The sequence below is a fragment of the Esox lucius genome, chromosome 1 (assembly GCF_011004845.1).
Source record: "Esox lucius isolate fEsoLuc1 chromosome 1, fEsoLuc1.pri, whole genome shotgun sequence".
Taxonomy (NCBI): Eukaryota; Metazoa; Chordata; class Actinopteri; order Esociformes; family Esocidae; genus Esox; species Esox lucius.
The window spans coordinates 2672204-2699686 of NC_047569.1; the positions used below are offsets into that span (position 1 = coordinate 2672204).

Here is a 27483-nt window from a genome sequence, read left to right on the forward strand (position 1 = left end):
TTGGAAAACTGGGACGCCATGTCATCCGGACTAAAGAGGGCAAGGACAACCTAAGTTGTTATCAGCGCTCAGTTCAGAAGCCTGCATCTCTGATAGTATGGGGTTGCATGAGTGCGTGTGGCATGGGCAGCCTACACATCTGGAAAGGCACCATCAATGCTGACAGTTATATCCAAGTTCTAGAACAACATATGCTCCCATCCAGACATCGTCTCTTTCAGGGAAGACATTGCATTTTCCAACATGACAATGCCAGATCATATACTGTTTCAATTACAATGTCATGGCTGTATAGAAGAAGGATCCGGGTACTGAAATGGCCAGCCTGCAGTCCAGATCTTTCACCCATAGAAAAAATTTGGCGCATCATAAAGAGGAAGGTACGACAAAGAAGACCTAAGACAGTTGAGCAACTAGAAGCCTGTATTAGACAAGATTGGGACATAATTCCTATTCATAAACTTGAGCAACTTGTCTCCTGTTTGCAGTCTGTTATAAAAAGAAGAGGGGATGCCACACAATGGTAAACATGGCCTTGCCATGTGTTGATGCCATGAAATTTAAAATCAACTTATTTTTCCCTTAAAGTGATACATTTTCTCAGTTTAAACATTTCATATGTCATCTATGTTGTATTCTGAATAAAATATTGAAATCTGAAACTTCCACATCATTGCATGTGGAAACATTTTGTTAGATGTTTGCTTAGTTAATGTACAAGCCTGTTTCCAAAAAAGTTGGGACACTGTAAAATGCAAATAAAAACAATACAATGATGTGCAGATCATTTATATTTAACTGAAAAAAGTACAAAGACAACATATCTGTCACGGTCAAGGTGAAGGACGTGAGCCATAGAGCGGTTTGGAATCTCCATGACTTTAATAAATATACTCTTATACAAAAACAACAGCCATGAACTGAAGTAACATACAACGCAAACACAAATGACCAACAACCGAAAGCTTGACCAAATGACTGAAGCATCTTAAATAGGATCCCCAACAATAGGGGATATAGGGAGGCAATAGGGAGCAGCTGACTCTGATTGGGGATAATTAAACATATGTGCAGAGATACCAAGAGGCACCTCTACAGTCAGGCCCTGACTCTGGCCTCCAGGTACATAGAGATTTTGAAACTGAGAAATGTTATTGTTTTTGGAAAAATGCATACCCATTTCTTCTCCTCCATGAACTGCCACCTTAACGTGGTGGAGGGGTTTGAGTACCCGAGTGACCCTAGGAGCTATGTTGTCTGGGGTTATATGCCCCTGGTAGGGTCTCCCAAAGCAAACAGGTCCTAGGCGACAGGGCAGACTAAGAGCGGTTCAAAACCCTTTAATGACGTAAAACATTTTTACGTGGGTCCGGCCGGGCTCAGCCAGAAGGAGCGACGTGGGGCCGACCTTCCCGTGGGCTCGCCATCTGCAGGAGGGACCATAAGGGGTCAGTGCGTAGAGGATCGGGCGGCAGTCGAAGGCGGGGGCCTCGACAACCCAATCACTGGACACGGAAACTTGTTCTAGGGACGTGGAACGTAACCTCGCTTGGCGGGGAAGGAGCCTGAGATCGTGCGTGAGGTTGACAGGTTTCCGGCTAGAAATAGTCGGGATCACCTCCACGCACGGCTTGGGCTCTGGAACCACACTCCTTGAGAGAGGATGGACTCTTCACCACTCTGGAGTTGCCCATGGTGAGAGGCGGCGGGCTGGTGTGGGTTTGCTCATAGCTCCCCAGCTCTGCCGCCATGTGTTGGAGTTCTACTGGGGGACTTCAACGCCCACGTGGGCAACGACAGTGACACCTGGAGGGGCGTGATTGGTAGGGATTGCCCCCCGATCTGAACCCGAGTGGTGTTCAGTTATTGGACTTCTGTGCTAGTCACAGTTTGTCCATAACGAACACCATGTTCAAGCATAAGGGTGTCCATCAGTGCACGTGGCACCAAGACACCCTAGGCCGTAGGTTGATGATCGACTTTATTGTCGTTTCATCTGACCTGCGGCCGTATGTCTTGGACACTCGGGTGAAGAGAGGGGCGGAGCTGTCAACTGATCACCACCTGGTGGTGAGTTGGATCCGATGGCGGGGGAGGAAGCTGGACAGACCCAAGCATACTGTAAGGGTCTGCTGGGAACGTCTGGCCGAGTCTCCTGTCAGAGAGATCTTTAACACCCCACCTCCGGCAGAGCTTCGACTGGATCCTGAGGGAGGCTGGAGATAATGAGTCCGAGTGGTGTTCATGTTCTTCCACCACCATTGTCGAAGCGGCCGCTCGGAGCTGTGGCTGTCAGGTCTCCGGTGCCTGTCGAGGCGGCAATCCCCGAACCCGGTGGTGGACGAAGTAAGGGATGCCGTCAAGCTGAAGAAGGAGTCCTATCAGGTCTGGTTGGCTTGTGGGACTCCTGAGGCAGTTGACGGATACCGGCAGGCCAAGCGGACTGCAGCCCGGGTGGTTGTGGAGGCAAAAACTCGGGCCTGGGAGGAGTTCGGTGAGGCCATGGAGAAGGACTATTGGCTGGCCTCGAAGAGATTCTGGCAAACCATCCGGCGCCTCAGGAGAGGGAAACAGTGCCCTACCAATGCTGTTTACAGTAGAGGTGGGCAGCTGTTGACCTCAACTGGGGAAGTCGTCGGGCGGTGGAAGGAGTACTTCAAGGATATCCTCAATCCCGCCGTCACGTCTTCCATTGAGGAAGCAGAGGATGAGGGCTCAGAGGTGGACTCATCCATCACCTTGGGCTGAAGTCACAGAGGTAGTCAAGAAACTCCTCGGTGGCGAGGCACCGGGGGTGGATGAGATCCGCCATGAGTACCTCAAGTCTCTGGATGTTGTGGGGCTGTCTTGGTTGACACGCCTGTGCAACCTCGCGTAGCAGTCGAGGACAGTGCCTCTGGGATGGCAGACCGGGGTGGTGGTCCCTCTTTTTAAGAAGGGAGACTGGAGGGTGGGTTCCAACTACAGGGGGATCACACTTCTCAGCCTCGCCAGGAAAGTCTATGCCAGGATACTGGAGAGGAGATTACGGCCGATAGTAGAACCTCGGATTCAGGAGGAACAGTGTGGTTTTAGTCCGGGCCGTGGAACACTGGACCAGCTCTATACCCTCTACGGGGTGCTAGAGGGTTCATGGGAGTTTGCCCAACAAATCCACATGTGTTTTGTGGATTTGGAGAAGGCATTCGACCGTGTCGACTGCGGGAATATGGGGTCCTGGGTCCTTTGCTAAGGGCTGTCAGGTCCCTGTACGACCAAAGCAGGAGCATGGTCCGCATTGCCGGCAGTAAGTCAGACTTGTTCCCAGTGCATGTTGGACTCCGGCAGGGCTGCCCTTTGTCGCCGGTTCTGTTCGTAATTTTTATGAGGGTGTCAGTTTTGGGGACAACACGATTTCGTCTCTGCTCTTTGCGGATGATGTAGTAGTGTAGCGCCTTCAAGCCAGGACCTTCAGCATGCACTGGGACAGTTTGCAGCCGAGTGCGAAGCGGTGGTCATGGTCGTCATTTGGAAAAGGGTGGCTTGTCCACTTCAGGTTGATGGAGAGTGCCTGCCTCAAGTGGAGGAGTTGAAGTATCTTGGGTTATTGTTCACGAGTGAGGGAAGGATGGAACGGGAGATTGACAGACGGATCAGTGCAGCTTCTGCAGTAATGCGGTCGATATATCAGTCTGTCGTGGTGAAGAAAGAGCTGAGTCGCATTTCGATTTACCGGTCAATCTACGTTCCAACTCTCACCTATGGTCATGAGTTTTGGGTCTTGACCGAAAGGACAAGATCCCGGATACAGGCGGCTGAAATGAGCTTTCTCCGCAGGGTGGCTGGGCGATCCCTTAGAGATAGGGTGAGAAGCTCGGTTACCCGGGAGAAGCTCAGAGTAGAGCCGCTGCTCCTCCACATCGAGAGGGGTCAGCAGAGGTGGCTTGAGCATCTGTTCTGGATGCCTCCTGAAGGTGTTCCGGGCCCGTCCCCCCGGAGGGAGACCCCGGGGAAGACTTAGGACACGCTGGAGGGACTATGTCTTCCGGCTGGCCTGGGAACGGCTCGGTGTCCCCCCGGAAGAGCTAGAGGAAGTGTCTAGGGAGAGGGAAGTCTGGGCATCTCTGCTTAGACTGCTGCCCATTGCAATATAACAGTAAACAGTTTCATTTTAGGCTCATAACGTAGCTACTGAATGTTTTAGCCAGCAAAGTTTTATCTATCCTGAACAAATCCTCTTTTGCCACTGGCTGTTTTAACAGCTAATTAGCCATTCGTGAATGACATTGATACAGTATTTATCGATATAGTTATCTATCAATATAGGCTTCATTACCGTTCTTCTAGCAGCAGGATATTATGCTAGCAGTGCTAACTCAGATTTTCTTTTTCAAAATAAAAGCCATCATTGAAATATATAAGTGAGTAATATAGTTAACATTCTAGTCGGTACATTTTATGTTTAATGTCTGTTCCAATGTTATTCTTGTTTGTTCTTTTTCACAGACTAGATTGTTAACTATATTGCGTTATACATTACAATTATGGCTTTTATTGTGATAAAGAAAATCTGAGTGCTGCCACCATAATATCCTGCATATCCAGCATAATAACACTAATGAAGCCTCGAATGGCCATCACTAGGTGACGATAACTGACTTTTTTGTCAAGTGAAAAGACGAGAGAATCCTGGAATCCACCAGAGATAGTCGCAATACTGTATAGCCGTAAACAGTTTTAGTTGAGGCTTACTATTACGTAGCTACTGAATGTTGTAAACAGCTAAGTTTTTGTCTATCCCGACAAAAAAACATGCCCGGATGCATACTTTGGAAATCCACCAGAAACAGTCGCAATATAACCCGTAAACAGTTTTATTTTAGCCTTATTATAATGTAAATACTGAAGGTTATAGCCAGCAAAGTTTTTGTCTTTCCGAAACAAATCTAAATGCATACTTTGTTTTGACTGTGAGGAGATCACAGGATCTATAGCTTGCATGTCTGCTTCTCTAACCACTACGCTATTTAACAAGGTAGGTCAGTCAGTCAATCACTCAGTCCATCAGTCACTCACTCAAACAGTCACTCAATTAGTCAGTCATTCAGGTCGAAAATTTATCCACCGATCCGACCGTCGTCCAACTTCCATTCCTGTGCCAGCATATCCTGGTGTAGTTGTTGGATTCTGGTTATATTCAGCATCGGTTTCTTCAGGGCTGGCATGTTGATTGCATCTCTGCGGTCTATTTGTAATTTCTTACCAAATCACTGAGCTGCAGTTAAGTTGTTAGCTTTCAACTGGGTTTCACCCAAAACAGTGATTGCCGAACAATCCGCCATGTTTTGTATTGTGTAGGTAAGTTTACTCAGGCAAGACTGAATGACCATCACGATGTCTGCGTGGTTTAAGTACACAGACCACGCCAATCATCCCATAAAACTTGAAAGGTTAACAACCACCAGTTGTAGGACATCTGTTGTACCACTTGTCAGAAGATAAAACCCAGAGGGGTTTATAGAATTCCTGGACCCTGGCAACCTTTTGTTGAACACCAAACATCTTACCGCTAACACAACACTTATTTATTGCCTGGGAATTTATCATTCCGGAACCCTAAGACCCAATTGTTATTCATCAAACATAGCCCACCTGTTATAACACTAGTCTGGGTTGCTCATCAGTCGTTGTAAAACATCAAACACGGACCCATCAATGTAATCATAAATTACAAAGTCACCGGACATGCATACGTCACTCCTGAAGTCCCGCCCTAACACACGTCATACAGGAAGTCCATACGTCACACTGAAAGTCCCACCCTACAAACCGGATGTCTCGCCCACCTGTCACATCAATCTGGAAGCCCCACCCTCCAGCGTCATAAATTACCATCCTGACACATTATACCCTCATTTACTACTAATGAGTGACTGAATGAGTGACTGCCTAAGTGTCAGTCAGTCAGTCACTGATTCAGTCACTGATTCAGTCAGTCAGTCAGTCAGTCACTCACTGATTCAGTCACTCACTCACTCACTCACTCACTGATTCAGTCAGTCAGTCAGTCAGTCACTGATTCAGTCAGTCACTCACTGATTCAGTCAGTCAGTCACTCACTGATTCAGTCAGTCAGTCAGTCACTGATTCAGTCAGTCACTCACTCACTCACTCACTGATTCAGTCAGTCAGTCAGTCACTCACTGATTCAGTCAGTCAGTCAGTCAGTCACTCACTGATTCAGTCAGTCAGTCACTCACTCACTCACTGATTCAGTCAGTCAGTCAGTCACTCACTGATTCAGTCAGTCAGTCAGTCAGTCACTCACTGATTCAGTCAGTCAGTCAGTCAGTCAGTCACTCACTGATTCAGTCAGTCAGTCAGTCAGTCACTCACTGATTCAGTCAGTCAGTCACTCACTGATTCAGTCAGTCAGTCAGTCACTCACTGATTCAGTCAGTCAGTCAGTCAGTCACTCACTGATTCAGTCAGTCAGTCAGTCAGTCACTCACTGATTCAGTCAGTCAGTCAGTCACTCATTGATTCAGTCAGTCAGTCACTGATTCAGTCAGTCAGTCAGTCAGTCAGTCAGTCACTGATTCAGTCAGTCAGTCAGTCAGTCACTCACTGATTCAGTCAGTCAGTCAGTCACTGATTCAGTCAGTCAGTCAGTCAGTCACTGATTCAGTCAGTCAGTCAGTCAGTCACTGATTCAGTCAGTCAGTCAGTCAGTGATTCACTCACTCACTCAGTCACTCACTCCACTCACTCACTCACTCCATTCACTCACTCACTCCACTCACTCACTCCACTCACTCACTTCACTCCACTCACTTCACTCCACTCACTCACTCCACTCACTCACTCCACTCACTCACTCACTCCACTCAATCCACTCACTCCACTCACTCACTCACTCACTCACTCCAGTCACTCACTCACTCCAGTCACTCACTCACTCCAGTCACTCACTCACTCACTCCACTCACTCACTCACTCACTCACTCACTCACTCACTCACTCACTCACTCCAGTCACTCACTCACTCCAGTCACTCACTCAGTCACTCACTCAGTCACTCACTCACAGACATTCGCTTTCCTTGGCCAGCCCCATTTACGTGGTCAGGCAAAAATGTGTCAACCCAATATATTTGATATCCAGTTCCAAATATTGCCTTGCCTCATGTAAAGTAGTCTTGCAATGCCCATCTATCAAAATAAACTGGCATACCTATTTGATATCCTTCCCACAAACCGTAGAGAATGCTGAGACATTTTGCACTAATTATACCAATTATACCAAGACTAGGGTAGTCTGATATTAGGACGTACCACCTGGGAGTGAGTTACAATCTGGCTGGCGGTGAGGGAGTCTTCCTCTGAAGATTCCTCTGAGTCTGGGTGGGTGATTTGTCCCAAGCTGGGTGTGCTGCTAAACAGCTGGCTGTCGTCTAGAGGCACCAAGTCACTCTTGTCCAGGCTATCCATAGAGCGTCTCCGCACCCCCCAGTTGAAGCTGTCCATTGTCTCCCCCTGTAAGGATGACACATGCCACTTTGAGAAACATGACAGACAGAGCACACAGAGCCACACACCTCTCCCACACACCTGTACGCAGACGTGCACACACAAATGCCGGACCATGCAGAGGAAGCCAAAGCTGAACTCCATTACAACGGTTTCACTTGAATCTAGACTCTAGCTAGAATCTAGCTCTAAAGTTGAGCTGTACTGCCTTAACTTGAGAACACATGCATCCACCACATTTTCTGCAACAAATGTATGTTAACAGAATATATCTGAGCCAGCACAGTACAGTTCGGCCCAATCATGTGAAAAGCGGTAGGTATCGGATGAAAGTAGCCGGAGTAACAAAAACTGAAAAACAGCTTGGGCTTAATTCCACAAGAACCTTGTTACAGATGGCCAAATGACTTTCAATCAGGTCACAGTTCTTGAAAAAATCTGAATGTTATTTGTGATGCAGCCAGGACAGACTTTTAACCTGTGATGACTGACAGGATCAGATTTGTCTTTTGAAGGATGGGAAGATGACTATCCTGGTACCAGATGAGAGGTTGGACAATTCTGTTGGGTCCATTACAATGCGAGGAAAGCAAAACGCCTTTTGGACCCCCTGGTCTGTTTTAAAACTACTATGGTCATCATGTCATTGTGTCACTGGATGGAGCTCAGAACCCAAGCCATAACCCAGTTTTTTCTCAACAGAATATAAAAGCAAACCTGGTAGAAAAATTTATAAAATGGAATAATTTAATGTGTGTAATACAGGCCTCTCTTGGAAAAAGACAATATATCTCGATAAGACTAACCTGTATTGGTTAAATAAAATGCTGACTATAAAACAATCTACGTAAATTCAACAGAATAAATAAATACACGACTGCTGAAAATTGATCTGATATCACAAATATAACCATAAAAACAAGGACATAGCCATAGCATAGGTTCAGTAATTAAAAAGTAGCATGTTTTAATATTTGAGCCGAGAAGGTAAAACATATACGAATTTGTGGACATGATCACAACATTTAAAACTATATGCTCCTGTAAATATCTCAAGATAAAAGTGCTGACTGACCAAAAATGTCTAATCTAATGCTTCATAGAATCTACAATACATGATGCTTCAGAATCCCTTGCCTGGAGCTAAGCTAACTTAATGGAGGGCCAAACAGATGAACTCTAAAAGGAACTCTAAAAAATGGCAGATTATTCTGAACATTAGAATGGGACAGAAAGCCTTTGATACACTCCAAATATGGGCATGCTTGGAAATGTCACAGTCCCATATGCAAGGAATCCACTCGCTTCAGTCGCTGTGCACTACATGGAATGCATCCAAATGACAGTGTTTTTCCTATGAACACCAGAGCACTACTTTTGACAAAGAGCTGATACGGCAATGGTAAAATAAAGTGCACTCAGTGGGTTACCATGTGGGAAATATTTGTAGTCTAATACAACCCACTGCACGCCCTATTTTACACACAGTATTAGCATTGCATTGCAATGTAATTGAACTTACCTGGAGCTCCTGGAGCGTGGCACAGAGAAAAAAAAAGAAGAATTTGTAAATATGTTAATCTTGTTTGTATTTTCAGTTTCGACCAGAAAAAAACAAACACTGTAGCCATTGCCAATACAGGTTATTGTTTGCTGTGAAAGGGCCACCCATTATGGCTTCATTGACTTTAATGGAAATGTTTTTTAATCCTCCATCATTAGGTTTAGGAGACTGTCAGAACACAGATCTTTGCACTGCATTACTTCAAGAGTAGGCCCACAATCATGTGACACAGTAACATTTTAGTAATTTATCTGATGCAAAATGATCCCCAGTTACAATTGTAACTAAATACATGTATTACCTACATATATAGACATTCTTATATCTACAGTAAGGTATATACAATGGAGTTTAAGGCCACCTGAGGCGTGTGTAAAGCTATTAATCTGGGCAATATGTGTTTACTTGCTTGCACTATATAACATTTGAATACATTCAAATAAACATGAAAATTCATAATACAAATGAACAATTTCTAGTGAGGTAAGGATTTTTTGTGAGACAGTTTTAAGAAATGTCATAAAAACATTTGAAGACACTGTGCAAGTTGAACACAGAAAACACATTGAAAGCCAAAAGTACAGTTATGGCAAATCCTGGATTTTACCACAGGACTAGTGGAGAAAATTACATGACTATCAACTCAAATCACGTCAGATCTGTGTTTTAAGGAAGGCCAGAAAAAATTTAATCAGATTTTAAAACAGATTATGTTAGTTTTCATTTTACTTTGAGGACTTTGTCATACATTATATATACTGAAAATCTGGAGGCCAAGGCAACAGATAAACAGCCATCCATGTATACGGCTGCCCGTGTGATGTAAATGAAAACGGGACTCATCGGACAAGGCAACCTTCTTCCACCGCTCCAAGGTCCTGTTCCGACACTCATGTGCCCATTGTAGGTGCTTTCGACGGTGGACAGGGGTCATCATGGGCACTCTGACCGGTCAGTGGCTACGCAGCACCATACACAGCAGACTGCGATGCACTATGTGATTTGTCACATTCCTCCCACAACCATCATTAAAACCATAATTAAAAGACCTTCTGTCAGTTTGGACCTGATGGGATAGCCTTTGTTGCCCTCACGCATCGATGAGCCTTGGTCGTCCAACACCCTGACTCCGATTTGTGGTTTGTCCCTCCCTTACACAAAGGCCGGAAGGTACTCACCACTGCTGACTGGGAACACCCCATAAGCCTTCCCGTTTCAGAGATGTCCTGACCCAGTATTTTTGCCATAACAATTTGCACCCCGTCAATGTCACTCAGGTCTTTACTCCTGCCCATTAATCCTGCATCCAGCATGTTGACTACAAGAACTGATTGTTCGCTTATCATCTAATTTATCCAGACCTTGCCATGTGCCCTTGTTATGAGATGATTATTTGCTTCACCTGTGAGTGGTCATAATGTTTTGGCTCATCAGTGTATATATTAAATGGGGGGGGGGGGACTGGGAATAATTTGGTACGGACATGTTAGCTAAGACACTGGGATAACACTCCTACTCTTATGATAAGTGCCATGGAATCTTTAGTGACCCCCGCGGGTCAGGACACCTGTTGAATGTCATATCTGAAAGTTACAGAGTGCAATAGCCAGTTCATTGTCCCCATTACACTTAAACACAAAGCATCTTCTCAACCCTTACATTAACGCTACTTGCTAAAACCAGAGGACGGCATAAGTATTGAGATTTAAACCCTTATTTGCATTCATCTAGTGCTTCCAGGTATGTGGTTAGAATAATGTATTATTAAATCAATCAACCAATCAAATAAATCACCACATCCCACCTCTCCATCCTCCAGCTCCACATCCAGAAAGTCAAAGTCTCTGAAGACTCTGAACTGTTGTTCAGATGTGGTGTCGTCCATGTTGTCCTGGTCCCGTGTTCCTTCATCAGAGGAAACCAGGCTGGGTTGCAGATCCATCAGGTCGAGCTCTCCACAACTAGAGAAGATCACCTGGAGATGGGAAGACACTGATTTTAAATCAAGGAACGGTAAGCTATACTGTACATACTATAACACACATCATTCTCAATCATTTCTATATGGGATCACTGTTTTTGGGTTAAAAAATGCAATGGAAATAATGTTTGTAGTCTATACAAGGACAGTAAAACATGAATGTATGTGTGTTGGTCTCACCGAAGGGTTTTTGGTGAGCCCAACTTCCTGTCCACACAAAGACAATACATTCACCAGCTTTTCCCGTGTTCTCTTCTGTGGAAATGGAGAAAAGTGATCTAAACAAAACATAGGATTCTGTCTAAAATCTTTTTTTTTTTTTTTTTTATCTGATTCTGTTATATAGTGTACAAACCCGATTCCAAAAAAGTAGGGACACTGTACAATTGTGAATAAAAACAGAATGCAATGATGTGGAAGTATCAAATTTCAATATTTAATTCAGAATACAGCATAGATGACATATCAAATGTTTAAACTGAGAAAATGTATCACTTTGAAGGAAACAAGTTAAATTTCATGGAATCAACACATCTCAAAAAAGTTGGGACAAGGCCATGTTTACCACTGTGTGGCAAACAGACTGCAAATGTCTGGGGACTGAGGAGACTCAAGTTTATGAATAGGAATGTTGTCCCATTCTTGTTTAAGACAGGCTTCTAGTTGCTCAACTGTCTTAGGTCTTCTTTGTCGCACCTTCCTCTTTATGATGCGCCAAATGTTTTCTATGGGTGAAAGATCTGGACTGCAGGCTGGCCATTTCAGTACCTGGTTCCTTCTTCTATGCAGCCATGACATTGTAATTAATGCAGTATGTGGTCTGGCATTGTCATGTTGGAAAATGCAAGGTCTTCCCTGAAAGAGACGACGTCTGGATGGGAGCATATGTTGTTCTAGAACTTGGATATAACTGTAAGCATTGATGGTGCCTTTCCAGATGTGCTGGCTGCCCATGCAACACGCACTCATACCATCAGAGATGCAGGCTTCTGAACTGAGCACCGATAACAACGTGGGTTGTCCTTGTCCTCTTTAGTCCGGATGATATGGTGTCCCAGTTTTCCAAAATGAACTTCAAATTTGGATTCGTCTGACCACAGAACACTTTTCCACTTTGCCACATTCCATTTTAAATTATCCTTGGCCCAGAGAAAACGCCTGCGCTTCTGGATCCTGTTTAGATACGGCTTCTTTTTTGACCTATTGAGTTTTAGCCGGCAACGGCGAATGGCACGGTGGATTGTGTTCACCGACAATGATTTCTGGAAGTATTCCTGAGCCCATGTTGTGATTTCCATTACAGTATCATTCCTGTATGTGATGCAGTGCCGTCTGAGGGCCCGAAGATCCAGTATGGTATGGTTTTCCGGCCTTGACCCTTACACACAGAGATTGTTCCAGATTCTCTGAATCTTTGGATGATATTATGCACTGTAGATGATAATAACTTCAAACTCTTTGCAATTTTTCTGTGAGAAACTCCTGATATTGCGCCGCTATTTTTCGCTGCAGCATTGGGGGAATTGGTGATCCTTTGCCCATCTTGACTTCTGAGAGACACTGCCACTCTGAGAGGCTCTTTTAATACCCAATCATGTTGCCAATTGACATAATAAGTTGCACACTGGTCCTCTAGCTGTTCCTTATCTGTACATTTAACTTTTCCGGCCTCTTATTGCTACCTGTCCCAACTTTTTTGGAATGTGTAGCTCTCATGAAATCCAAAATGAGCCAATATTTGGCACTTTCAACAATTGATATGTTATTTTTAATTCACAATAGAATATATATAAGTTTGAGATTTGTTAATTATTCCATTCCTTGTTTACTCACAATTTGTACAGTGTCCCAACTTTTTTGGAATCGGGTTTGTATAAACAGTGGACAAATTAATAAAATGTTCAAGTGGAACAACCCTTTAGGCTACACAGAATGAACTGCCCGTTTGTACCTGTGCTCTGTAAAACTCGACAAAAAGAACACTTACAATTTTATCTATTTCAGTCAACAATCCCGATGCACATGTTTTGTAAATGCAAAGCACTGTTATTCAAATGTTACTAGTGAAATCATTGGGTAGACTGATATTTGTTGTTGTTAATCCTTGCGGCCAAAACTGGATGTGCCTTGGCAAACTCCACTGTTGTGTTTCCATGTTGGCTAACTGACAAACTGGACTGGTGGTGACCAGTCTATGTAGAGGTAATACGCAGGAACAGAAAAGGGGAGAGATACTTGAGAAAACTGAGTAGAGTGAAAGAAGAGAAAGAGGGGGACTGACCTAAATGGCTTGGGAGAGAAAGGGGAGGGGGACACTGACCTGAGAGGACTGTGGCCTCTTCCAGCTGACTGGCACCAGGACGTTGTTGGAGGAGGAGCCTGAGGAGGTGGAGGAGGTGCTGCGGGTCACAGCTATGACCCGGTTCTTCCCCTCCCGGCCTGGCGAACCTTGCAGCTCCTCATACCTCCGGCCAATCACTGGGGTCTATGCACGTACAGGAACACACACACACACATAGGCCTCAGTAAGTCACGCATAGAGCAGTGGTTCGGAGCGGAACCGGTTTGTCTCTTCAGCCGGGAGTCCATCAACGGTCAGCACATTGCTCTGTCCTCTGAAGGGCTCCAGTCTAGTCCTTCCTTCCAGGCCATTGAGAAATCAAACTATTCAGCTGCTCATCAATATGTCAACACCTGCCAGGCACTGTTTGCAATGCCCTAAGTACTATCCAGTTGGTTTCCATTAATAACCTTGGTGCAGGAGAAACTCACAACACTGGGAGCGTAAGAAATCCAGCTTAGTTTTCTAATTCCATCCGTCTGCAGTCTATTTACACAGATTCTGTCTGTCTCTAGTAACATGATGGGTTTCTATTCCTTCTGCTGTGCTTCATCCCCACCCCCGTTCCATCTAAAAATAAAGAGGAATTGGTCGGCGAAACAAGAGATTAAGTTGGTTCAATCATTTCTCTGCAGGCTGTTATGCTATTTGGCTTTCCTTTTGGCTGCTGCTCATTCCCTCCCTCCCTCTACTCCCCAGCCTAGTTTGAACTCTCCTCCCTGATTCCCATACAAAGGATGGCAGCAGCTCTGTCTGACATCAGTTCCTGCCATTCATAAAGCACACAAACAGCTGCCTGTTCGGTTCCCACACTTACATAGTACATAAACCACCACCCAGTCTGTCAGTCAGTTTGCCCCCACAACATTTCTTTAGAGTTGCTTGTCCCAGCATGCTTGTTAGTGTTTGTATTTGTGTGTTTGTTTGTTGTATTAATTAGCTCTTTTTTTTTTAAGAAAGCCACATTAAGAACATTCCACATTAAACAAAATTAAAAACAATATTTAAGGTAATAAACTGAAGTTGTTCCCAAGGCAAATCTAATCTGGGATTCAATATAATCAATCACAATGAAATGAACCAGTTATAAATCCTTTAAAATGTTCCATCCAGCAGAGCTAAAAGTACTCTGTTCTTTTGGAATATGATTGAAAATGCAATTATGTGACTATATGCTAATGTCCATGAATAAAGTGCTTACACTTTATAGTGGCAACTGCCATAAAGGGACAGGACTATGTAAGCATCACTCACTTGGTCATGTGTGGCCCCTCATGTTAATGCAAAAAGTTAGAAAGAAAGCTAGCTGGGTAATACTAGGCATGAACAGCCATTATTAACCAATCCAGTCTGGGCTGAAAGCTATGATGAGTTTTGATTGGTAACTTGCGTCACAGCATCACCTAACATTTTTCCCCTCTCGCTGGCCAAACTGTTGTCCGGCCACCCCGCTTCTACCTGATTATATTTGGCTGAGATATAATTCTGGGGATGGTTTTACTAATCAGTGACATTTGATAGTGTCATGTGAGTAAGAATGCCTTTACAGTATGGAATATCACCACGATCCAACAAAGGCAAACAAAGTGGTAACATGGTATGTATTGGCAAAAAAATTAATAATACTGTGCTTTCTTTTTGCTGCATTTAAGAGAAATATGTGCTGAAAGAGAATAAGTTGGACAACTATTATTGCATCTTGCAATTTTAGAAATGCCTTGTCTAACTTGAGAGCAGAACTATATCAATGTCCATTGCGCAAAGATGTACATGCTGTGTGATTGTGGATGTGTCCTTCACTAGTTGTCTAGTTGACTATTCCACTGGGGCTGGTATTAAAAGGCATATTCAGTAAAGAACTGAAAGGGAGGACTTTTCCTGAACAGAAATAATGTAGTCATTAACACAATCTGAAACAAGTACTCCACCCTGGAATACACATGAAAACACGAGAGAGAAACCACTCCACTAAGTGGCCTTCTTGCTTTCAGCACAAATGTCTTTGGCTTTGTCTCAAATGACACCCAATTATCAATATATGGCCCTGCTTTTGGGACACAGACCATACATAACACAGAGAGGCTTCATGGACAGAACAACCACTGTCTTGTCCGTCAGGGAACAATGCAACATTACGTCAGAACTAGAGGAAGTGAGAGGGAGCATGAGAGACAAAAGAAAAATGATAGGGGGAGAGACAAAGTAATAGCGAATGTACGAGAGAGAGAGACAAAGTAATAGCGAATGTACGAGAGAGAGAGAGAGAGAGAGAGAGAGAGAGACAAAGTAATAGCGAATGTACGAGAGAGAGAGAGAGAGAGACAAAGTAATAGCGAATGTACGAGAGAGAGAGAGAGAGAGAGACAAAGTAATAGCGAATGTACGAGAGAGAGACAAAGTAATAGCGAATGTACGAGAGAGAGAGAGACAAAGTAATAGCGAATGTACGAGAGAGAGAGACAAAGTAATAGCGAATGTACGAGAGAGAGAGACAAAGTAATAGCGAATGTACGAGAGAGAGAGACAAAGTAATAGCGAATGTACAAGAGAGAGAGACAAAGTAATAGCGAATGTACAAGAGAGAGAGAGAGAGAGAGAGACTAACAGATCTTAAGATCTAAAGAAACATTAAGTTCTAACTAACCTCAGAGATGTCAAAAGTAAAAGCTAGTGTTTTCCCGGGCAAGGCCTTGGAGGAGCGTTCCCACACCCGAAGGTCCAGATTGGACAGTTCGCTATGGGGGGATGCCGGCTGCACCAGGCTGGCTGACCGGGACACAACCAGCTTCAGGATGTTCAGAGCTTCTCTCCAGTGGGCCGTCTTCAGAATGTGTGTGTGCAGAGTAAACACACACACACAGAGAGACACACAAATACACGAAAACACACAGAACAAAGAGTATTATTCACCATACGATACTAATCCAAAGTGTTTTCATTTAGCAAAGATGAATTTAGTGAGAGCATCCTGAAAGCCACTATAAAAAAGCGATTTCTCTGAGGAGAAGCCTCCTGGGTTTTAGTGTGTTTGAGTCTGGAATGAGGGCCTACAGCCAAGACAGCAGGTTGTTTATAATCATGTTAGGTGTGCCTGCAAATGTACTGCTCAGGACTTCTTCTCCAGTAGTTAAAGTAATATCACACTTAAGGCAACTGCCTAATGAATATTCACTTTTAACAGTTAACATTCTGTTAACTCAGATGAGATGACTTAAAGCATATATTGCTGAAAAAGTAAATGATCAAAAAACATGTTTCATTCCTAAAAATAATGAGCTGATTAATTAGTGGCCTACTCAAATTCATATTTTAATGACGATATATACTGACACCATTCTGTTTTTACATTATCACTTGTTCAACACAGAAAATCGGTTATACAATCAGAACCCTTATACAGTGACGCCAACAGGGGAGGGGGGGGGGGGGGGTCAACCGTGAACGTTGTCCCGGGCCCAGACGAGGCCCATTTGGTTGGCTTAAATATTATTATTGATTAGTCAGTCAATGTTAGTATTCAGTGCTATTGAGAAGGTTAACAGTTATTAAAAAGAAGAATTGCAGTGATGAAGGGATTCATGTTTTTTACTCTTTGCTGTTTTTTTTATACACCATTATGATAAAAAGAAAATCTGTAAAAATCATTGATACCCTAACACCTTCAGCCAATCAGGGTACCCTAAACACCAGCGCCAATCAGGATACCCTAAACACCAGCGCCAACATAACTGTTAAAGGTGCACTAGATAGGAGTTAAGTGCCAGTGGAATGTCATTTTATAATTTTTGGAGCATGCTGCTCCAAAAATAGAAGACTTAGACCAACTCTCTGTAGCTAGCTACCAGGAATCCTAAGCTAACTTTAGCAAGGCTAAGAAGAATGTCGTTAAACTATGAGTTAATGCTTTTTTTGGAACAGGTAATTCAGTTTATCATATTCTTATTCGGAGCGTGATTCTCTATCAGGCATTGGTGCGGAACCGCTTTCTGATGGGTGAGTAATTGCAAAATGCTGTAATTGATGTTTTCTTTACTGAAAGAATCCTACACAGTGCAGCTTAAAAAAAATATCAAATTGAACCAATAAATTTGTCTAACTACAATACTGTAGCTACCTGGCTAAAACATTGCCACCATGCAACCAAAACTAGGAGCACAGAAAGGGAAAGAAATCTAAAAGAGAACATCTTAATGTAGCAGTTAAGTAATGGCTGATTGGGACTAGGTTATGAACTGAAAAGATGTGACATAATTAATTACCTTTGTGGAAAACTAAGGGATTTGAATGTAGCCTAGTTATAAATAAAAACATTAAACAATAAAGTGTTTATGACCTGTTTTTTGGACAGCAATATAATTACTATCAATTAACTTTTTGTCCCTTGGTTTTGGTCCTAAATGTTGAATTCTGTCCTGGGCCCTGTCATTCCTGTCGGCGTCCCTGCCCATATATCAGCAAGTTTTACTCAATGTAAAAAAAACATTATACAACTCAAACATGATTCAATCTGCAATATTGATAGAGCATGCTGAGTCTAGTTCAGTCTATGAATCTTAGTGCTTACATTATTTTTGACATTTTCACCTTTTTATAGAAAAGGGGGGGTGAATTCTTTGTAATTTTTTCAACTTTTGCCATTAAAAATTAAGACAAAACATGAAGTCAAAAAGTAGACAAGATTAGAAGTAGGCCAAATAACTTTGTTCAACAACCAGTGAACAGAGAAGGGTATTGAAAAATGTAATGACAAAAAAAATTATTGCAGCAATAATGTAATATTTCTCTTACCTGGACAAACTTTTCAATGGTCTTGAGAACTTCCATGTTGAATGGCTTAGGCTCAATGACTGACAGGTCCATGTGACTGAGTAGGCTGTAGATGATTTGAAGCAAGGTCTGCTGCATGCTGGATAGACCCTTTTCCAATAACTGGCCAACAACAGACACAAAATTAATGAAACAGGTTGAAATGGAAGGATGTAAATTTATCAATTAACATTCATTCACCTGTCTGTCTGCCTGTCCATCCCACATTCATTTGGCTGAGTCAAAAGCGTAATTAACGTTTTGTCTGGGCCTTGTGTGCTGTTAGGGTGTGTAATATTGACAACAGAAATGATCTACAGTAATCCTTTAATCATTTTAGCTACAGAGCAGAATTTATGGCGGATGTTTATCCATTCTACCCGAGTACAGCTAATTTCGAACAGACTAGTCTGGCCCTATAGTCAGAATCAGGCTCAAAAAGAGTCGTTACTCATACAACAGGAATACAGACCTCTGCCATGTAAGTGACCATATTCAGGGTGATGTCAGAGAATGCCTCATGGAGGTAGCGACAGACCACGTTGACCCAGGAGAAGCAGTCCCGTGTGTATGAATGAGTTTTGTACAGGGTCATTACATGGACCAAGTTGGACAGTTTCGCATTCTTCTCTTCTAGGCATACCTGGCCAATCAAAAACCAAATTTTTTTTACTATTTTTTTCTTTTTAATTACAATGAAAAAAAAATATTTGATTGACATTGATTATTTTTCAAATGATCAAGGTCACATTTCCTTAACATTTTGTAGAGGAAGTTCACCGCTCCTTACCTGTTTATTTACGGTCTATCTATGTATAACAAAAAGTTGAAATATGGAGAGGAGGCTAACCTGAGCTATTCTCTCAGCCACATCTTTACAGAACTGTGAGGGGCTGTCAAAGTTCTGGACTAGGTGAGGTAACAGACAGAGAACGTTTAACGGGAAACCTGAGAAACACAAGATACAGGGTATGTATTTTATACCAAAATGAAAAAGTAATACATATTTAATGTATTGTGTACTATTAATTGAAATACAACTGAATTGTAAATACACAATACGACAAATTCCATCCACAATTTCAGTCATGCCAGTATTAACAAAAATCACTGGAAACTATTATCATTAAAATATTATAAACCTTGAGACACAGTTTTAAAGTTTCACATTTTATTGGATATTACTGGTTGGATCATTTTGAAAAATACTGAGAGAATCACTGAGTTTTGTGTTTATTTACAGTTTCAACCTCCAGGGTCCTCAAAAAGTACATTAGAATATTTAAATAAAAATCTGTTGCCATTTAGTTGGAAAACTAATGTAGCTTCAAACACAGAAATCACAACTGATGTTAAAAGTCTTAAGAGTTAAGAGTCTTTTTCATCCAATTGTATGAAAATATCTGCATATTGTAATGTAAATGGCTTTGGATAAGAACATACACTAAATATAGTAATTGTGTACAATGTAATGTACGCCAATCAGCCATAACATTATGACTACCAGCCTAATATTGTGTAGGTCCAACTTTTGCCACCAAAATAGCCCTGAGAGGTTGGAGCATGCACACCACTAGACTTCTGAAGGTGTGCTGTGGTATCTGACACCAAGACGTTAGCAGCAGATCCTTTAAGTCCGGTATGTTGCGTGGTGGGGCCTGTTTGTCCAGCACATCCCACAGATGCACGATTGGATTGAGATCTGGGGAACTTCGAGGCCAAGTCAACACCTTGAAGTCGTTGTTGTGTTCCTCAAACCATTCCTGAACCATTTTTGCTTTGTGGGCAGGGCGTATTATCCTGTTGAAAGAGGCCAATGACATCAAGGAATTCCATTGCCATTAAAGGGTGCACATGGTCTGCAACTATGTTAAGGTAGGTGGTACCTGTCAAAGTAACATCCACATGAATGGCAGGACCCAGGGTTTCCCAGCAGAACATTGCCCAAAGCGAAGCATGTGTTCTCCAGGTAAGCAACGCACACACATCCGGCCATCCATGTGATATAAAAGGAAATGTGATTCATCAGACCAGGCCACCTTCTTCCATTGCTCTGTGGTCCAGTTCTGATGCTCACGTGGCCATTGTAAGTGCTTTCGGCAGTGGGTCGGTCAGCATGGGTACCCTGACTGGTCTGCGGCTATGCAGCCCCATACGCAACAAACTGCAAAGCACTTTGTGTTCTGACTCCTTTCTATCAGTATCAGCATGAACCTTTTCAGCAATTGTTGAATTGGACCACACGGGCCAGCCTTTGCTCTCCATGAGCATTAATGAGCCTTGGCTGCCCATGACCATGTCGCCTGTTCACCACTTTTACTTCCTTGGACCACTTTTGATAAGTACTGACCACTGCAGATTGGGAACACCCCACAAGGGCTGCAGTTTTTGGAGATGCTCTGACTCAGTCATCTAGCCATCACAATTTTGCCCTTGTCCTTACGTTTTCCAATTTTCCTGCTTCTTACACATCAACTTTGAGAACAGAATGTTTACTTGCTGCCTAATATATCCCACCCACTGACAGGTGTCATGATAATGAGATTATCAGTGTTATTCACTTCACCTGTCAGTGATCATAATGTTATGGCTGATCAATGTATTTTTCAGTATGAGCCCCATATCATCATCACATACTTTCAAACTTGGAATTTCATGGCTGTGGTAAGTATCTACCGATTCTATAAAAAAAAAATGTGCACAGACTTCATATTTAATTGACTGAGCTTGGTTAAGTTTGTCAAAAAAATAAAATAATTTCAGTGTATGCCAATTGGCAGCTGCTTCTACTCAAAGCAATTTCCAGTTATGCATGTAAAGATATCTAGCATGGATGGCTCAAGCTGGAATTATACCCGAACCAACTGAACGACAAAGGATGTTAACATTACATTTGAACTTTTAGTCTTCTGTTAGTTGATACCTTACCTATGGCCTGGGAGGTATCCACCACAGGAACCCGTGACACAGGTGTGAGCTGACAGAATATGTGCAGGGTGAGGTCAGTGGTGGCACTGGATGTAAATCCCTTGAGGAGCAGATGCTGCAGCCCGTTGAAACCGCTCCACCTCAGCTGGCCCTGGAGCTTCTCTAGCCGCTCTCTGTTGTCCTGCTTGTCAAGGGCCACGTGGCCCAGCAGCTTGTGGAGCAGCCGGAGGGACATCTGATACTCAAACTCAAAGTCTGACTCCATCAAGGCCACGGCCACAAAGAAGATGGTGGCCAACAGGTTGGATGGGTGGTTGACATTGTTTGGGTCACTCAGAGGGTCTTTGGATGAGGATGGACTATGAAGGGAAAGGATAGGAATGCTTGATGATTTTGGGGGAAGAAACTGTCTTATTTGAGTTTGTACACTATGCATTTTTGGCCCACATCTAGGTCATATTCACAATGGAGACACAATGGAAAGAAAATAATCCAAAACAACATTGCTCTTGAACCATCAAACTGAAGATTGTTTGTGTGTACTTCAGGAACTACACTGTTTTTTCAAATTAGCATAAAAAACATTTGATTCACCACTGCTACACTAATGTACTATATAACTCATTTAATGTCCATACATACAAACCCCATGATAAATCACTATAAATAACACAGTCCATGCCTATCCTATTACTACTACTACCAGTGCTACTACCAATACTACAACTACTACTAATAAACGGTTCAAACAGCAATCATGCAACATTTTAGATATAATAATAATAAGCACTGGTGTTTGTACATTATTAAAAGTGTTTATAAAAAACAGAACTTTGAAAAAAAACTTGCTGCAAACTTCCAGGAACAAAGATTATGACCCATGGATTATGCATTCCTATTCCAGAGGATCAAGAAAAATGGTTTTAGCATAAGAGGCAACTGGCAAAGCATGTGTCATAAACATGTGTACATTGACTTAAGGAGTCATGGTATACCCGTTTACGGTGACACCTGACCTTTCAGGTGGTGACTAAGAGGCACCTGTCACTGTAAGAATATAGCTGTCAACATTACCTGCAGTTCATGGCCAACCCACCCAGCTGGGCGCAGGCATGAATTCGGTCTAGTGTTGCACTACGAGGAAGTTCGGACGAGCGGTCTGCCTCGCCAAACTTTTTAGGGACAGAGTAGCTCCTCTGGTGTCGGCTGCGCTCAGCTGTTCCAAAGCCCCTCTGGAACAGGTTCAGCTGCCCTGTGCTCTTCCTGTTGGATACCAGCTTGTCATTCGTCAGGAAGTCGGGGGAGGATGCCCTAAATAGCCAATAATAGACTAGTGAGGAATTTAACCAACAAACAGGTATACAAATACCTAACAAAGAATTTGTGTAAGATTTGTTTGTGCAAACATGTTTACATGAGGGATGTAAAGTTGTGAGAGACAACAGATGTGCAATTTACTATGTGGGGAAAATACAAACGAAACAGAGTTAGTATTTAAATTATATTTTACATAAGGTAAATATTATGAGGTGGAGCACATTGAGAAATGGTTAGAGATTAATTTATCGAATGTAGAGAACATATCTAATATAATGAAAAAAACATATTTTGCTGTTGCTCATTAGCTTTGGACAGGGATTGTGTTATAAATCCAACAACACTATATTTTGCTCCTCTCCCCAACCGTTATATACAAAGGATGCATTTTGCTTTATTGAGGGAAAACTATTCTATATAATGTCAAATCGTGTGGCACTGTGTGCTATAGCAAAACTATATATTCTACCCCCTCTTTAACCCCCAATGCAACACACTGTAATAAACAATAACTGGAGTAAACATTAGCTAGTAGCTAGTTGCTTTTATTCCATCCATCCATCATCTTCTGCTTATCCGGGGCCGGTTCGCGGGGGCAGCAGTCTAAGCAGGGATGCCCAGACTTCCCTCTCCCCAGACACTTCCTCCAGCTCTTCCGGGGGATCACCGAGGTGTTCCCAGGCCAGCCGGGAGACATAGTCCCTCCAGCGTGTCCTAGGTCTTCTCCGGGGTCTCCTCCCGGTGGGACGGGACCGGAACACCTTCCCAGGAAGGTGTTCCCGGAGGCATCCGAAACAGATGCCCAAGCCACCTCAGCTGACCCCTCTCGATGTGGAGGAGCAGCGGCTCTACTCTGAGCTCCTCCCGGGTGACCGAGCTTCTCACCCTAAAGGATCGCCCAGCCACCCTGAGGAGAAAGCTCATTTCGGCCGCCTGTATCCGGGATCTTGTCCTTTCGGTCATGACCCAAAGCTCATGACCATAGGTGAGCGTAGGAACGTAGATTGACCGGTAAATCGACCGCATTACTGCAGAAGCTGCACCGATCCGTCTGTCAATCTCCCGTTCCATCCTTCCCTCACTCGTGAACAAGACCCCTAGATACTTAAACTCCTCCACTTGAGGCAGGCACTCTCCACCAACCTGAAGTGGGCAAGCCACCCTTTTCCGACTGAGGACCATGGCCTCAGATTTGGAGGTACTGATTTTCATTCCCACCGCTTCACACTCAGCTGCAAACCGTCCAAGTGCATGCTGAAGGTCCTGGCTTGAAGGGGCCAACACGACAACATCATCTGCAAAGAGCAGAGACGAAATTGTGTGGTCCCAAACCTGACACCCTGCGGCCCCTGGCTGTGCCTAGAAATTCTGTCCATAAAGATTACGAACAGAACCGGCGACAAAGGGCAGCCCTGCCAGAGTCCAACATGCACAGGGAACAAGTCTGACTTACTGCCGGCAATGCGGACCAAGCTCCTGCTTTTGTCGTACAGGGACCTGACAGCCCTTAGCAAAGGACCCAGGACCCCATATTCCCCAAGCACCCTCCACAGGATGCCACGAGGGACACAGTCGAATGCCTTCTCCAAAAACACAAGTGGATTGGTTGGGCAAACTCCCATGAACCCTCCATCACCCTGTAGAGGGTATAGAGCTGGTCCAGTGTTCCACGGCCTGGACGAAAACCACACTGTTCCTCCTGAATCCGAGGTTCTACTATCGGCCGTATTCTCCTCTCCAGAACCCTGCTTTTATTCATTTATTTTAAATCTGGCATTAAATTATTTTACGTTTCAGAGAATAGTTAACTGATTATTATTTTTGAATGATGTTAAGAAAGATGCGGGATGGACTGGAGTACAGGGAGGAAGTTTGTTTAAACATTTGCAATATATATAAAAAAAATAAAAATACATTCTAGCACTTAAAGCATCCAGCCTTTTGTGTCGTTGATGCCATCTATCCGCAATTTACAGTATTTATTACGATTTAAAAAAATATTTATTTTTTAAGGCTTTAATTTAAGGCATTTACTTAAGACATTTATTCAATAGAGACAGTGGCCAAAGACAGATGAGATTGTTTTTGCTCAAAGAGTCAAACCAAAGCTAGGCTTGTTAGAACCCCCAAGGCCCCCACATTCACATTCTTCTAAATCTCTAGGTCAAATAAAATATCTAAACCATGTATTATTAAACAAAACAGTCAGTGAATTTGACTTGCAAACCAACCTGTTTAGGATAGCCATCAGGTCGTTGTTCTTGAGGCATTCAGCCAGGTTGTCCACCACAGACTCTAAGGTGAGCAGCAGCTCCAACACATAACCCTGGAACAGTGGGAGGAAATTAAAACGGCACATAACCAACCACAGCTCATACATAGACACTCAAACATTTCACTCTAGTGGGTACAAAAAACTATTTTCCTTACTAACCCCGAAAGATCCTATTTTCCAATACTAACCCCGAAAACTAACCTTACCCCTAAACTTAACCCAGACTCTAAACACTGACGCTAATTCTAACCCAAGTGCCATTTGAAAAGTTGTGTACCCAGTGTGTCAAACAACCCAAATATCCCCACAACATCAGCATATTTTTGTTTTACATATATCCTAAGAGGATTTTTGGTCCTCACCACAATAGTGAAATGTGATCACAAACCTGTACTTCCTCCCCGTGCTCTCCCACCACCTCCACCAGCCGCGAGAGCAGGTCAGAGATGGCGTGGGCCGAGAGCGGCTGCTTCAGTGCCCGGAAAACCTGGAAGGACCGACCGGCGTAGTGGCGTGATGAGCTACATAGGCCAGTCTGCAAAGCTATGTCACTCAGCTGTTGCTCCAGATGAAAGTCTGGCCCACATAAAGACAGGAACGTTATGAGACACACAGCCACTATACATTCCCCTAAAAGAAAAATATCAGGTAAAAAATACATATTTGGGAGTGCTAGACATATTTAACTTAACATACATATATGCATGCGTTTTATTGTTCTTAATAATTGCGTGTTTAAAGAAAAGTAAATATTATTCACTGATGCAAGAAGGTCAGAGGCAGGCTAGGCTTTTACAAGTAAAATGTTGAAAGAATAATAGTGACTAGTTCAGTACACTGTGGACAGCTGTTAGGCATGATTACCTGATTTGGACTCTTTGAACACAGACACCACGTGACGCAGGAAGTTGGAAAGCTGCTCTGTGCTTTTGGAGATCTGGTTTTTGGGTGAGATGTCTTCATGGCACCACAGTGGTCCGTAGGTCCTAAAATGTAAAACATTTTATCAGAAAGGAGAACAAGTACATTTTGTTTCTTAGTTTCTTAATTTTTTTTTTTATTAAACATACATGAAAAAACATCTGCAAATTATACATAAATCAGGTGTACAATTTTACATGTAAAAGGGCTGTACTCCAAATGAGCTACTGAAAAGGCTCTGATTTCCAGGAATGATCCAGAAAGGGGGTTTGGGGTGAATTTGTGCCTAGATGCTGTGGTAGTCTGTTGTTGTGTGGATCACACAAGACCACTAGGTGGCACTGGACTTCAGGAGTCTTCATGCACACTGATATGGCACTGATAGATTGACGTAAAGTGTCGTTATACTCGTTATACTGTTTAAGGCCTGTAAATTATCCTTCCCGGAAATATAAATACTGAAGTTCTACTGTTCCACTTAATTTGGTCTCCGTGCAGAGTGTGGGCAGAGTGTCTGTCTGTCTGTACGTCCGTGGTCCACCTACCTGGTGGTGAGGAACTCAATCAGCTTGTTGGTTCTCTCATTCGTCACTGTGGGGCTCTCCAGCTCCTCCACCTCCTGGGAGGAGATGTGGGGCAGGTTGGAGGTGCTGCCTCCCAGGCTGAGGATGGAGGAGGTGGACGAGGAGCTGAGGCCAGAGTCAGGAACAGGGGACACCTGACCCTCTCTGAGGAAATCCACCCCACCTGGGAGGGAGTCGAAGAAAAAGGGAGGGAGTAGGAGTAAAAGGGAGGGAGTGGAAGACGTAGACAGAGAGTCATGCAGGGAGGGGTCCGAGAGAGAGAAAATGAGGGAGAGGAGGATGGAGCAAGAAAAGAGGAGGATGGAGCAAGAAAAGAGTCAAAACAGGGACAGTCCAGGAGGTACAAAACAGGATGGAAACATTTTGAAAGGAAGTGCACCGAATTCTCACCCAATTAGAAATGTTTTCAATTTTCTAACATTGTTTACTGAACATCAAACAGGGGGCTGGTTTAAATCCCTATAATGAATGCTCCTGTCATGAGTCAAAGTAATAAGACCTTATGTGACTGCTATGATCAGTCATATCTCTGCTGCTGGAGAAACTAGCTTTGGCAAACACCATATTGCTATCAAGATATTATCATAAAAGCCATTACATATCCATATTTTTATGTCTGAAAAGTTGTGTTCAACCAATAAGGAGTCCTCTGTTGAATATGTCTAGACATGTGGCAAAACTAATTAAAATGTGAGTGTGTGGACGGAGGGTGACCTATCCCTGCAATGTGCTTATCCCTAACTTGGTTGATGGCCCCTTTTTGGGCAAGAGGATATAAATAGCATAATGGAATGCTTTAATCAAGAGTTTTGATGTAATCTGCTGCAGTACATGGGATTGTTTTTGGCCAGACTTCCACATGTTTTTTTATCTCCCACCCTGATAAGGGTGCTCTCCATCTAAAGGAATGTAAGCCATTTCCTGCTGATGCCTGTACTTAGATTAGCCTTGGATTGCAGCTATGTGTCCAGTGTCACCCTCTCACTGACCCTGAACCACACCGCTGTCATGGATGGTTATTAATTTGATTGATATTTGTGAATCTTTTTTTTAGCTCAAATCTCACTAGTTTTATTATTTGAATTGAATGAATATAAACTGTAGCATGGACAAAATAAAATGTTTACAATGCCTTAAAATTCACGAGGGGATACATTCATTTTAATTAATTTGAAATGGTCTGGGACCATCTTTAAATGAAGTGACAGACGTTTAGCTCCATTCTCAGTTTCACATTAGTGACTCCCAATTTACAAAC

General features: G+C 43.2%; 1 protein-coding gene across 6 annotated transcripts in view; it reads right to left on the reverse strand.

The window, feature by feature from the left end:
* frya (furry homolog a (Drosophila)) overlaps positions 1 to 27483 on the reverse strand; it is a 190521-nt gene that overhangs the window by 16320 nt on the left and 146718 nt on the right. For 4 of the 6 annotated variants that reach the window (XM_020044499.2, XM_020044498.2, XM_013133146.3 and 1 more), the window contains exons 41-55: positions 26187 to 26388; positions 25585 to 25706; positions 25109 to 25296; positions 24677 to 24771; positions 22203 to 22439; positions 21129 to 21487; positions 19051 to 19148; positions 18673 to 18843; positions 18183 to 18323; positions 16039 to 16215; positions 13374 to 13538; positions 11234 to 11308; positions 10877 to 11047; positions 9031 to 9039; positions 7314 to 7514 (exon numbers count right to left, since the gene is read on the reverse strand). In XM_020044499.2, coding sequence (XP_019900058.2) covers positions 7314 to 7514; positions 9031 to 9039; positions 10877 to 11047; positions 11234 to 11308; positions 13374 to 13538; positions 16039 to 16215; positions 18183 to 18323; positions 18673 to 18843; positions 19051 to 19148; positions 21129 to 21487; positions 22203 to 22439; positions 24677 to 24771; positions 25109 to 25296; positions 25585 to 25706; positions 26187 to 26388 — 2411 coding nt within the window. The remainder of the gene's footprint in view (positions 1 to 7313; positions 7515 to 9030; positions 9040 to 10876; positions 11048 to 11233; positions 11309 to 13373; positions 13539 to 16038; positions 16216 to 18182; positions 18324 to 18672; positions 18844 to 19050; positions 19149 to 21128; positions 21488 to 22202; positions 22440 to 24676; positions 24772 to 25108; positions 25297 to 25584; positions 25707 to 26186; positions 26389 to 27483) is intronic. The other 2 variants (XM_013133157.3, XM_013133153.3) reach the window with 1 other exon arrangement.